The sequence below is a fragment of the Equus asinus genome, chromosome 11 (assembly GCF_041296235.1).
Source record: "Equus asinus isolate D_3611 breed Donkey chromosome 11, EquAss-T2T_v2, whole genome shotgun sequence".
NCBI lineage: Eukaryota > Metazoa > Chordata > Mammalia > Perissodactyla > Equidae > Equus > Equus asinus.
Window position 1 is genome coordinate 74,286,785 of NC_091800.1, and position 14,956 is coordinate 74,301,740.

A 14,956-nucleotide genomic window follows, 5' to 3' on the forward strand; every position below is an offset into this window, starting at 1 on the left:
TAAAGGCCATGGAAAGTGTTACTGTGGAAACTGTTACTGCGAGGCTGGTTGGCATGGAGATAAATGTGAATTCCAGTGTGATATCACCCCCTGGGAGAGCAAGCGAAGATGCACATCTCCAGATGGCAAAATCTGCAGTAACAGAGGTGTGTCATTCATACACTTTACTACGTAATTGGGAGGAAAATAAAGATCTTCATTGTTAACACTCCTTTTCTCTGTTTCCTTCCGTGTGAGAGGAAGTCATCCTTCATAGTGCTTGACTTTGATGTAGACCAACATTTACCGTACCCACAATCTCTTTCTTATTTTTTATTAAGTAGAAAGCAGAAAGATAAGAAAGTTGCTGTCGTTCTTTCAGCCTCACTGAACAAATAGTTAACATAGGGACTGTAATTTCTTTGGCGGCCATCCAGAAATAGCACAGTGCAGCTAAAAGGCAATTCTTATAGGTACTTCTGTTAAATGTCTCTTGACTAACAGAACTATCTATTGCATGAGCATCTAATTGTCCAGAGTATTCGAAAAGCTCTCTTGTCTTAATTATGAGTAAAGTGAAGGCTAGTTTGCAATGTGGAATTGGCATGGAGTCATTTAACTTTTATATGCGATAATTAAATTGTGATATTGAACAGAATAGGTATAGAAACTACGTATCAAATAGGCATATAAAATTTAGACTGACCTTGGACATGAATTTTAAAAATATATTAGTGTGCTAAAATATAATTGAAAGGAATTAACTAACTGTTGACATCAAATCAGTTATAAACACTTTTTAAAAATCCTTGAAAATACTTATTTTTCCCTTTGTCAGCTGTACTGGTAGGTAAAAGAGAGCCATGCTGGATTGTTCCTTGCCTACCTGATGATGTAAATAAGTTGCCATATTTCCTTCTATAAAAGTAAAAATCTAGAAAGCTGGAAAACTCTTCTTTTGCATTTCTACAAATGAATGATGCATTTTAATAGATAACGCTTACACAAAAAGCCTTAACACACAACAAATTTTATCTTTTTAAAAATTTACATAGAAGAGTAAAATGTGCCACATTTCTGTACAGGGAGAAAGGAAAGCAAAAGGCCTGAACTTAGAACAAAAATTGTAAAGAAAAGTCCTCTCTAATATATGCAGAATAGATCTGACTGTATATCGTACTAATTCACTTTGTTTTCCTTTAATATGTGAGGACATGTTTCTACTTAAGTCCTTTTATTCAGTAGGGTTCGTAGTCACCATTGTGATGTCAGTGTGTGAAGCTTGAATTGTGTTACCGTGGAAAACAACCACTTGGGTAGGTGTTGAAAGAGAGTGGACCAGGACCAGTTCTGCTGCTGGGCCACGTGAGCTGGGAGAGACAGCTATCCTTCAGAAACACTCCTTGCACCTCTCTGCCATCTCACCTCCTGCTTCCCCTGTCCTGGTGCTCAGAGCTTTTGGGTTTGAGATCTGGCATAGGGAGAATGGAAAGCAGCCTAAACGGGGCTGGTAGCCAGTGAGATTCAGGGGTACATGATGGCACGTCAGGGGCAGACACTGCAATGAGTCATTTTGTGGACTTCTGTCCACCGTCGATAAGCTCATTTCCTAGGAACCTAGGTCCTACCTCCTAGGTAGGAGAGAGACATGAATCCCCACACATGCCTACCTCGTTGTCCTTGTTTACCCATCTTCAGGGGCCAAAACATCGAGGTTGTAGACACAGGTAATCAGTGATGGGATAAATGTCCGTTATTGCCCACGTGGTTTACTCACACTTTCACAGTGGACTCACTTTAACACACATCCATCCCCCACATCATTTATACTGTTATGAAAGCAATGCATATTCATTTAAAAAAATAACAGTAAAGTAGAAAATGATCCATAATCTCAACATTCCATTTTGTATATGATCTTTCAGTCTATTTTTGTTTATTTTTAAAAATTTATCATGTTTCTCTCCTTGATATGTATTTTCTTCTTATTTAATACAAAAATTGAATCATACTATACATACTAACTTGTAATTTGCTTTTTCCATTTAATCCTATATTTTGGATATCTTTCCATGTTCACAGAACAAAAACCTAATTATTAATTTTTTCTTTTTCTTTTTTTTTGAGGAAGATTAGCCCTCAGATAATATCTGCTGCCAGTCCTCCTCTTTGTGCTGAGGAAGACTGGCCCTGAGCTAACATCCATGCCCATCTTCCTCTACTTTATAGACGCCCGCCACAGCATGGCTTGCCGTGCGGTGCCATGTCCACACCCGGGATCTGAACTGGCGAACTCCAGGGCGCTGAAGCGGAATGTGCAAACTTAATCGCTGTGCCACCTGGCCAGCCCTAATTATTACTTTCAATGGCTGCTTGATAGTCAAAGCTACACAAGAACTCTTACTGCACTCATTCCTTATTGATCGATATTTAGGTCACTGGTAGTTTTTCAATAACATGAATACCACCATGGTTAATATTCCTGACAATATACTTTTGTGCACTTTTCGTTTCCTTTGGATATATTAATTGAAGTGGACTGTTATGCTAAATAGTAACACACATTTAAAAATTACATGTTATGAAATTGCCTCCCTGAAAGCTGTACATTTTGTACGCCATGCCCTCACCAACTCTCAATCCTAGCAATCTTTTTCACTTCTGCAATCTGAGCTACAAAATAATTCTCACTATTGTTTTACAGATCCCCCACCCTTACCCCTTAGTAATAGTAGGTCCAGTGGTAAATATTTTTTATGTTTATCTATCATCATTAATTCTCTACAAAATTTTGGATTGGTGTTCTTTTCCCTTGTCTATTTTTTTTAGCCATATTTTTCCTTTGGATGTTGATTCCTAAGAAATGTTTATGTTTGTGAAGGTAGCTTTTTGTCTTTTACATACACATGACTATTCATTCCAGCCTTTTTTAGTGTTTTAGTTTTATAATGTTTTGCTTCCAACCAAAATTTTAGATTTTTATGTTATTAAATCTATTTCTTTTTTTCCTTTTAGTAATTTGCTTTGGGGGTTTTGAATAAAAAAATGTATTTTATATTTCATGGTTTTATTTTATATCCTTAAATCTTTAATCTATCTGGAATTTACTTTGATGTAAGAGGTAAGAAGGGATTTAACTTTATTTTCCCCCAAGATGATTAGCTGGTTGCCTTAAAGACGATTACAGATAAATTGCACAAACTAAATATGATCTACAACTGGGTACTTCTTCTATGCAAATCTCCAAGTCTGTATCTCTCTGCCTGATCTCCAACATCCTCTATGTCCTGAGCTCATCCGATCTAGCAAAGCCTACTTCTTAGTCTTCCTTAACATGCACCTTATGCTCCAGTGGTGCAGGACTCCTTAGGGTCCCCGTGCCAATCCCACCCTTCTTTGCTTATTCTTGCTTTCTTGACTTTCCTTGAGTTGTTCCACCTCCAACTGCTCTTGGGATCCTAGAACATTTCCCCTTCTCTCTGCATATCCAGACCATCTAATCACTTCAGCCCTTCCCTAAACTCTTACAGTATTTCTGTCCTAGTTTACAAAACGTTAGTACACATATGTTTATTGTTTGCTAATTTTTCTTTCATTAGCTGTTTTTTGGTCAAATACATTGTCAGTTTCTTGAGAGCAAGGGTTATATCTTATATCAATTGTTTTGGCATTATCTTTGAGGCAAACCAACACAGTACTAATGACCCATCATTCAATCCCACCTAATTATGAACATAGATAATAACTTTTGTTTATTAAAGAACCTCTACTGTCAACTTTGGATGGTGTTTTTCTTTGTAGAATGTTTTTTCTGAATATGTATATTTTCCAAATACAAAGTAATCAACAGGAAAAAAAACAAAGCAATATGTAAGATGCTTTCTTTCATGATTTTTCTTCGCTAGACCCATATAAAATTATTTTTCCCATCTAGGGATTTGTGTTTGTGGTGAATGTTCTTGCCACGATGTTGACCCGACTGGAGACTGGGGAGATATTCATGGGGACACCTGTGAGTGTGACGAAAGGGACTGTAGAGCTGTCTATGACAGATATTCTGATGACTTCTGTTCAGGTAAGTGCTCTCCTAATTCCCAATTTTAAATGAAAAATATTCATTTCCCTATTTTCAAGATTCATTTTGGTTCTTACGGAAACTGTGACAGAACTGAATGTGCATTCTGAAGCATTCGATGTTCACAGTGCTCCTATTAGTAACTTGGAAAACCTTTAGAGAATTCACACACTGGGCAAAGACTAGAGATATAAATGCACCCACTCTCTTAAAATTAGTCTAATTCCTCACCAAGGAGAACCATTACCTCCAGACTTCTGCTGCCCAAATGTAAGAATACAAAACTGGCAGACCTGATGACAATGAACAGTATAGGTACCATTATGACAGCTATATTAATCTATTAAAAAACTTAGGATAATGCAATTCTCATAGATATTTTGATGCATTAATTCTTTGGTATAATTTATACGTTCGAATTGTTCTGCAGTTTAGTCTAGAATTGAATTAGTGGATTTGATCAATTAGTAGATTCAAAAATTCTATTCCATAAATATTTATGGAACAGATACTATTTGCCAAGGACTACCTCTAGGCTGCTGGTTCCAGCAGTGAAGGAGACAAACATGATCCTTGACTTTATGGAGCTGGCGGTCTAAAGGCAGAGGAAACAATACATCCTGCCAGAATTTCCAAGAGTGCAAAGTAAAGAAAAAAAGCAATCAGATTTATCTGAAAAAGTGTCATTTGTGAAAATGGAGTTATGGATTTTCAGTCTGGTTATATTTGACCATCCAGAAGGCAGAGACATACACATATACATTTCTTTGTGCTTGATTGCCTGATTGGTATAGGTAGAGAGCTAGGAAACTCCACTGGGCTCCTGAAAATTTGCCAGCAAAGGGAAATAAAAGAGCTGCCCTTTTTAATGATGATGCTCTAAACAGCAGAGACTTCTCCGGCCCCAGTGAGGGGAGCCTGCTGCTAAAACTCCACATGCAAAAGAGTTTCCCTCTTTTGATTACCTGGTGCTTGGGAGAATTTCCTAAACATTCTGTGAATACTGTTTTCTTGAGGAGATGCCCTTTTCAGATTTTTCTGTCATTCATTCTACATGAGTGTTCTTTATCATCATCATTATCAACACAGTGGCCGTAAAACAGCTAACAACTATTGAGCGGCTTCTGTATGGCGGATACTGTGTTAAGCACTTCCCAGACTGTTGCATTTATTCTTCATAAAAGTCTATGAGGTAGAGAATATATTTATTCTCATTTTACAATTGGGGAAACTGAGGCTTGGGGAAGTTCCGTAATTTGCTGAAGGCCCCAAAGCTAGGAGATAAAATCAAAATCTTAACGAGTTCTGTGAATCTGAAGAAATTTAAATGTTCTCTTTTTTTTTGAGGAAGATCAGCCCTGAGCTAACATCCGCTGCAAATCCTTCTCTTTTTGCTGAGGACAATAGGCCCTGAGCTAACATCTGTGCCTATCTTCCTCAACTTTATATGTGGGACACCACCCCAGAATGGCCCTATGAGCTGTGCATAGGTAATGCCTAGGATCTGGACCTGTGAACCCTAGGCTGCCAAAGCAGAGCTCACAAACCTAACCACTACGCCACCAGGCTGGCCCCTAAAGGTTCTTTCTTTACTGAACACATCTTTGTTTAAACTTCAATCTTTTATTTTTTTTTTTTAAAGATTGGCACCTGAGCTAACATCTGTTGCCAATCTTTTTTTATCTTCTTCTTCTTCTCCCCAAAGCCCCCCAGCACATAGTTGTATATTCTAATTGTGGTCCTTCTGATTGTGCTGTGTGGGATGCCACCTCAGCATGGCCTGACCAGTGGTGCTAGGTCCTGGCCCAAAATCTGAGCCAGCAAAACCCTGGGCTTCTGAAGCGAAGTGAGAGAACTCAACCACTTGGCCACGGGGCCAGTCTTAAACTTCAATTTAATATAACAAACATTTGTTGAGAGCCAACTATGCTAGAGGCACTGCATGGAATATTATGGTATAAAAATATAAAAAAGCACAGACTGTGCCCTCAAGAAATGTGCTGTTTAGTGAAGAAAACTGCCACATAGACATATAATTTTAATATGGGAGATTTGCATACTATATTCATGCCTTTGTTTACTTATAGTGGGGACAGAGCAGTGAAAACGACAGAGAAAATGCCCCTCCTCATGGAGTTTGCATCCCAGTAGGGCTGGAGAGACGATGAATAAAGTAAAACAATAAAATGTATAGTAGGTCAGTGCTATGTATTTTTCGTGGGCTAAGTGCCATAGCTTACAATGAAGAGACAAGCGGGTGGAGAATGTTGGGGCGTGGGCTTGTTTGACACTTTAATGAGGGCCTGAGGCCCTTCCCAGAGCTGGTGATGTATGGCTCATGCACTGCAGGATGCCTTTGGATGGCTGTGCACGTACAGTTCTGCCCTAAAGGGTAGGCTTGCAGCTCAAGAGAGATGAGAAGGGCATCCCAGGCAGAGGGAAGATAGAGGCATATGACCTGTGCAGGGGACTAGAATCAGTTTGGTTATCACCAGAATGTACAAGGAACAAAGGGTAAAGCTAGTGAGAAACAAGAACTGGAGGAGTTTTTCACTTTGCTGCAGAACTAGACTCTGTTCTAAAGGCAATGGGGAGCTAGTGATAGCTGTAGGCAGTGGAGTGCTGTAGTCACCAGGTTTCTAGTCTGATTGTCTAGGTAAATGTTGGTACCATTTACTGAAATGGGCAATATAGAAGGAAGTTGTCAAATTTGTTTCTAGATATATCTAGCATAAATAACTGATGACAAGCCAAAATTGATTTTTTTCAGCCTGTTGAATATGTGAGTCGAAAGGATCAGGGCTGAACATGAGAATTTAGAGTCATAAGCACAGAGCTGAGCTGGTAATAAAAACTGTACTGAGGCTCAGGAAACACTGTTTAAGAATGTCATTTTAAGATCGTGAGATAAAACATGAATTCATACAATTTAAAATAGGAAAATAAAGGAGATAATCAGGCTGTTATAAAAATGTCTGTGACTATCTGATATAATGCTGGGTTTTTTTTTTGTTTTTGTTTTTGTTTTAACATATGCTCTTCCTTGTTAAACCCATGATCCTGATCTTGATCCTGGTTTGGAGTGGTTTGAAAAATTCAAAATAGCTCCATTAGAGTGATAATTCAGGGTCAGGTGAGCTGGTCCATCTCCCTGTGAGGGAGTAGGGTCATGAAGTGGACGGTGATGCTTTGATCCTTTTGTAAGCTCACAATTCCTGTTGTGTGTTGTTTAGGCTTCGAGTTACCACCGTAGGTCGGGCAGATGAAGGCCATTAAGGAGGTCTGAGTGGAATCTGAAATTTTCCGCTTCATCTATTCCCTCCTTTCTTCCTTCTGCCCTATTTTCTTCTCCCTCACATTTTCCATTCTTCCCTATCCTGTGAGATTTCAGATAAAGTTAAGTGATTGGGCCTTTATGGTTATGTGGTTGATGAGGTTTGTCATGGGAAGAGAGTAGGAGAGAATGCTTCACCCTTTGTATGTGGTCTCCGTGCTGTGGGTGTAGACAGGTGGGAAGAAGTGATGGGGTAATAGTCTGTTCTTTGAGCAATAAGGCATCAGTCTGTACCTTGGATTTTATTATTTTTCTGTTAAAGTGAACTGAGTGTGGCCAGCTTGCCGCAGCCTGCCTCCCACACTTAAAATGAGGAATTCAGGAAAGAAGAAACTCACATTAACAGAGATTCTACTCTGTTAGACACTTACCAAGTTCGTTCACACACCTCATTCCATTTTATGTTCACACTAACTCAGAGAGGGAGACATTATCTACATTTTAACAGAAAACAGGTTCGAAGAAATTGAGTAACTTGACAAAGTTCACACTGCTGTTAAGTGTCATCTGAAAACACATGTAGCCTAAGTACTCATGCAATTTAATCTCCAAGTGTTGCAAATAAAATTCTTCAACTTCACTTTATTTTGGCAAGGAAGAGCTGTCCTCTGGATGCTCAAAATTCATGTAAAACTAAGCTTCTCTGGACATGATCATGGTCTGGGGCCAGCATCAACCTCTGGAGTGTTTCTTTCTTCTGACTAAATCTGTAGAATTCTCTGTATTATACTGAGTGAATTCTTAGTCTTTACAGTTTTCCTAATTGCCAGTCTGAGTTGCCCTGTAGGAAGGGTACCATGCGGTTGATTACTGAGTATGTTAATACCTTAGGGTAATAAGACAGAAGTAACCCAACTACGTCAATATTCTCTAGTGATTTTTGCAAGGCTGGAGTGTAATAAGGCTCAGATGCAACGCAGCTTTATTTTTAGCTCCCGTTCCAGCCATCCTGAGGGTGTTGGTCTTATTTAAGCCCAAGGAAAGTCTCTCAATGGATTAGTTTAAGCTGGCTCCTTTAATTGACATTCTCATTTTATTCATTCCCACTTTATTCATCTTTCAATAATGCATTTAAATATAAATATTTTCTGCCTAATACATCGTGGGTACAGAGGGTACAGATATTTTAAAACATGATCCCTGATTGCAAAAAAATCTGTTTTATTTATTTCTTCTTTCGTTCGTCTGTGGTTCATCATCCACATGGGGGTGTGTGTGTGTGCGTGCATGAGAATTCATCCATATGCAAACATGACTAATCCACACACACATACACACACTTCAAAGATGATACAGTTGACGAAATCTGAGTGCGACTAAACGGACCGGGGCATGACGAGCCATGCTGAAATGTACCGACTGCTCTGTTTACTTCAGTTCTGTGAGCCGCGCCACTGAATTTACTTCTTCATTCTAAAATCACTCCTTTATTCCTGATAGCTGCTTACCACACTAGTCTATTTCCCCAAATCCCATAATTGGATAGATATGCTGCAGTGTGACCTTAAACTCTATCTTTTGGCTTGTCCTGCCTACCAAAGTGATGAAAATATGAACCCCTGGCTTAGAGTAGATTAAAATTCATTAGTTTGGAAAATGAAATCATTGATAGACTGTGTTATATGGGGAAATTTGTCACTGTGGATTACCAAAGCATTAAGGAGAGAAACTGAAGGAAATGATTAAGTACATTCAGTTTTCATTGTCTTGAAAGGGAAATCAATATATTGAATCGATTTTTTTAATAAGTACTAGTTAGATCTAATGTATTTCCCAAAACTTAGATTGTCTTCATACTACTTCGTAAGACGCTACTTCTAAACCTGACGTTTAGGTTCCAATTCTTGAGCATTTTTGATCATTTTAAAAGAAAGAAATATCCTCTATAGCAGAAGAGTGTTTGGAAAGGATACAAGTACATTTGCCCTGGATTGATATTTCTGAGTTTAGGTAGCTTAACTCAGAAGAACACAATGAGTACAAAGAATGATTTAGTTTTGGTGTCAACACCCTCTCCTACAGTGGCCTCAGAGCCTTGTTAGTTCCTACCTGCCCAGCATGTCTGCTCTTGCTGCCAACTCCCTGCCCATGTGGTACAGATCTGGCTGTGGTTTCATTTACATATCAAGACTAACCACCATGTTGATCTCCCATTGTTATGGGTGGGGGTGTGTGTGTGTTTAATGCATGCTCATAGGTCTTTTGAAATCAATTCCCTATTGTTCATTCTCTGCATATTTGATATCAGGGATAAACAACAACATTCTGTATCTTTCATCTCTCTTTTGTTGGTCCTCTGCCTACAGAGTTTAAGGGAATACTTGTTAGAAGCAATGAAATTAACTCCTGCAGGCTTAATATATATATGTATAGATTTGACAAACTAGCATGGAAGCATTAAATTTCAGATCAATGTGGTAAAATTCACTTCTAGTTCTCTCATTTTAAAGATAAAGTGAGACGAGGCCCAGAAAGGTGAACTAGTGACACATAAAAGTGGAGAACACACGTCTCCTAATTTCCTCTTTTATGCCCTTTTCACTGTTTGTTTATAGAAGACCCTGATACAGTGTGTTATGCCAGTCCAAAGGATTTTCATACTAAATAGATCTTGTTGTTTCTAAACCCTTCTTTATATATGAAAGCCAAGCGTTTTCATCTCCTTCATTTTATCACTATAAAATGATTGCTTCTCTCTCGCTTTGGCATAACTTTTTTACTGGAATTGAGAAACTAGTAACTCCAGAGGAGAAATTGCGATTTCATTTTATGATTTCCTGTCTTCTCTGAAGGACTCAATACCTGCTTCAGAATCTGGTATCAATACCTTGCATTTCTAACTGATTTCCTAACTTTACTGATTACATATCATAAAGGATTTTATGGAAAAGGTACAGTTTCATTTAAAGTGGAATGCGTAGTGTTCTGGAACATATTTTGACAGTATGTGACTGAGTTATTGAAAGGTATAGGATATAACTTTTCATTCCTGTGCAAGCAAAAGTTGTGTTTATGTTTTAACTTGGCAATTAATCTCAAATAAACAAATTAGATTAGGCAGTACCAATCCCAATACTGTTTTTCATCTTATTAGACTAGAATTATTTAAACCTTTTCCCTCTTACTTTTAGTTTTCTTCTTCTATGCTCTCCGTTGGCATATTCGATTTAGGTATTCTCACTTTTCCAAAACAGTGAAACCTTCTAAAAACATCTTACATGCCACTGTTTCATCATTTAGACTGGTTGCCATCTGTTCACTGACTCTCATGAATTTCCTTCATTGTGGATGGTTTTCTTAGGTCATTCATATTTTAATAACCCTGCTTTCCTTAGCTTGAATTTGTTCAATTGATGTTGACTTCTGATGGCAGAGTGTGGAAGACTTCTAAGTGGATGATTTGAGGAAGAGCAGTGGCCATCCTCAACTAGATAATATTCTCCCACTTTGATACCTTTCTATTTAGAGGCAAAGCCTTTCATCCCACAGCCAATCACAGCAGTGACACTATCCCATCAATTCCTTCCAATGTGTAAGCAATCGACTGCAGCTGGGTTATTGAGGGGGCTTTGATTAGGTGAAGGCTGAGGCTGAGGCAGAAGCACAGGGAGTTAGGGATCATCACACATACAGCAAAAGTGAGGACACATTGTATATATTCTTCCCAGCTTTGCTTGGAGTTGGCGATGCCTGGAGGTGAAGCATATGTTTATAGGAGCCATCCTTTGGAAGGTTCATCATGCTGCATTAAATGCACGGGAAGTAGAGGTGCGGGTCCTTATAGGCCACGTTTCCCCTAGTGATTGTGGAAGAGCACAGAAATAGCAAAGGGATAGAAAAAGGAAGCTGCAATAATAGCACAACATTAGGAGGGAAAAGCATAGATATTAAAAAATCTCTGTGAGGAAAATAGACAGGTAAGAAAACAGAAAGTAGACATCGGGGCATAAAGGGGAAAGACTTGTGAAGATTTCTTCTCTTTGGTCTGGAGCAGGGCAATGTTTTTCAAACTTTGTTAATGCATCCACAATTAGTCTGACTTCTTTTGATATTAATGGGACCAGATTTTAACTCTGAAAATCTCTTATTAGTAACATCTGACCATCCTCATGAATTTGTTTTATTCCACTACAAAGTTTTTTTAATGTCACCATGCAAACGAACCTCAGATAGAAAATGATGACTGCTCTTACACCTGTATTCCAACTCTAGAACTTGAGAACGTTCTCCCCTCAGTCACTGACCGGTCTCCCTCTGCAGTGGCTCCTGCTCCATTCCCTATGCCTAGGGGTCGGGACCCTGGGTGTGTGTCACTGCCCAGGAATCCAAGGCCACTGCAGCAACAGATGGCATCCTTGTCTACTGGATGTTTTGTTCTCCCACAACTATTTTAAACTTTCAAGAGTAAAGCATTTTTCCTCTGTCAATCTACCTCTCTTTTTCAATGTTGTTGTTAGTGTCAGCAGGGCTTTCACAAATGGCAGTATGTTCTGTGCTTTGTCCAGTTTCCTTGTGGCAGTTCTCACTGTCCTTGAAATTAAACCTCTGTCTTCAAGAATTTCAAAGCCTCTGGTGCCTATAAGACAGCAGAATTGACTGTACTTTAAAATGTTAAAAACTTTTAAAATTGTGATTTATCTACGTATTTGCAATATTGCTCTGTTTGCAAATTTTGCTCTAATTACATGAGGGTTGAGAAGAAGGGTAGGAACCTTTTAAGCTGAGATAAATGGCAAAAAAGTCATGGAACCCAACAACCTCTGAAATATAATTGCTAATAAGTTAAACTATTATAGTAAAAATCTCATATTTAAATGGTATATTCATGTGTCATACATATTTATTGGCAGTTGCAATTTTGTTTTCCTTTAAAATGATGAGCTCTAAGTCAGAGTAGTAATGATGGCAGCAATTTGTGGTTCAGACTCTGCTACAATAGGTGCTTAGTCAGAGTACGTTGAATTGAATTTAGTGTTACGTGAGAGATTTAGATTCAATGATCCCTAATATCTCACCCCACTTTGACCTATCATTTTATGATTTGTTCCATGAAGAACCAGGTTAATAGAGGGTGAAAAGCTTCCTGATATGTGGATTGTCCAGTTCTTCAAACTCAAAAGATAGACATCTGCCCACAAACCTCGTGGAGTATTGATGAATCAGGCCAGTCTTCACTGAAGGCCAATTTCTATATTGTATGATATATATTAATATCAGATGCCAAAGACAAAATAGCGTGGATTTTCATCGATTAGCATTATACTTGATTTAGTTAAAGAAAGTGTTAATTCCACTTCCTTTAAAATTCTTCATGCAGTTTTGCAGCAATTATAGCAATCCACTTTATTCTGCATCTGTAGTAATGGAGTATCTGAATGTTTATTAGGAATTAGGAAAAGCTCAGCAAAGTTTTGTTTCCTTTCTATGCCTACTTGGTTACGTGTGTGAGCTCAAATGAATATAAATAATAATAACTCACGTTTGTATAGCGTTTTAACATCTGTTATGTACTTCCTGATAAATGTGGATAGATAATACTCTATAGGTAGCAGGATCAGGATTTGAACCCACTTCTTGGACTGATAGCGTCGACTGTTTTTTTGCTATACCAAACCACTACTCATCACAGTTCTTTACAGGCTCTGTGTCCACGTAAAGAAATTTCATATCTTTCCTGACCTCTTTTGTGTATACTAAATTGGTCTTCAAGGATTCTGAACTCCACACAGGTTACTGGTTTTAGGCTAAGAGTCTCCAGGCTAAGCATGAGGTGTATAGTATAAAGGTAATGAAAATGAAGTGTCGGGGACTCCAGAAGATAAGACCCCGTTTCCACAACAAATTGTTTTCCATTTCCTATGGCTCTCCTCCACATGAATTAATTGCCAAATCCATCAAATACTCCTTTTAGGCCCCAGCAGACCAATACAACCACATGCACCTGGATTTTGATAGATTCAAGTTCATAGCCCTGTGACCCTGTTTATCTTTTCTGGAGTGGTTGTTTTTTTCACACCTCATGATTAATTAATGTAAATCAGGTATTTAAGAACTTGAGAAAAATATGCCTTTGCCTTAATATTTTATATTGTGTTAATTAAGCTCCTGACTCATCTGTGACATTCACTGTTGAAATGAAAACTAATTCTGACTTCCTTATATATTTTTTCATATTTTTTTGCGACTCTCATTGTGAAGGTCATGGGCAGTGTAACTGTGGAAGATGTGACTGCAGAGTAGGCTGGTATGGGAAGAAGTGTGAGCACCCGAACTCCTGCCCGCTGTCGGCTGAGGAGAGCATCAAGAAGTGCCAAGGGAGTTCCGATCTGCCCTGCTCTGGAAGGGGTAAGCGAGGGCTCTCACGCAGTGCCGCCACCTCCTAATCCTGTGAGTCGAATGAATTCAACTCACATGTATCTTGTTTAAAAGATGGCTGAGACCCCTGACTGAGGCAAGATTAGTCCTTTCATAACTAATGCATCCAATTTTCATAAGTTAAAGTATATGGAGAAATATAATATATCCATCTCCCTCTCTGTCTCACACATACACTCACACACACTCATATACTCACACTCACTCTCTCAGCCCACGTTAGTTTTGAGGTCTGTTCAATTTCAGCTCAGTTCAATTCAGTTCAATGCTACATCAAAAAGAAAAACCAGGGGCCGGCGCTGTGGCCGAGTGGTTAAGTTCTCATGCTCCGCTTCAGCGGCCCAGGATTTGGCTGGTTCGGATCCTGGGCGCGAACATGGCACCACTCATCAGGCCACGCTGAGGCAGCGTCCCACATAGCACAACCAGAGGCACTCACAACTAGAATATAGAACTATGTACTTGGGTCTGTGGGGAGAAAAAGAAGAGGAAAAAAAAAAAAAAAAGGAACGTTGGCAACAGATGTTAGCTCAGGTGCCAATCTGAAAAAAAAAAAGAAAGAAAAACCAGTTGAGATATTTGCTCAAAGCTTTCTGAATGAGACCACCTAATTGTCCACTGACATTTCTGAAACTCAATAACATTGTATTGAGGATTGTTGGCTTTTGAAAAAGCAGGGTGTAAACAGATAGCTCTGAATAAGCTTTTGCTGTTTTGGAAGGCATGTAGCCTGAGGTACCAGATCAGTACAAATTGGAGGGGAAGGAAAAATTCATCTCGAGGAAAGCTGGTTCCATTCTTTTTGATTTATCAAAATAAGAAATACAATTTCACTTCTCACATGAAAATGGCAAGGTTAATATGAAATATGCTTTTGGAGGAACTGGTAATTGAAGTTATTATAGATTTTTATCTATTTATTTTTTGGTGAGGAAGATTGGCCCTGAGCTAACATCTGTGCCAATCATCCCCTATTTTGTATGTGGGATACCAGCACAGCATGGCTTCATTAGCGGTATGTATAGGTCTGCACCCAGGATCCAAACCTGTGAACCCCAGGAAGCCAAAGTGGAGCGTGCAAACTTAACCACTATGCCACCGGGTCAGCCCAAAGTTATTACAGATTTTGTTTATGAAAGATTAAAAGGAGAAAGACTTCTTTTCCCTGAATGTTAGATCAGAAATTTAATTTT

The 14,956-nt window shown here is 38.7% G+C and overlaps 1 protein-coding gene across 1 annotated transcript in view; it reads left to right on the forward strand.

Moving 5' to 3' along the window:
* ITGBL1 (integrin subunit beta like 1) overlaps nt 1-14,956 on the forward strand; it is a 206,385-nt gene that overhangs the window by 96,995 nt on the left and 94,434 nt on the right. Inside the window, exons 5-7 of the mRNA XM_014839412.3 lie at nt 6-146; nt 3,914-4,054; nt 13,587-13,733. Of these exons, the coding sequence (XP_014694898.3) occupies nt 6-146; nt 3,914-4,054; nt 13,587-13,733 (429 nt within the window). The remainder of the gene's footprint in view (nt 1-5; nt 147-3,913; nt 4,055-13,586; nt 13,734-14,956) is intronic.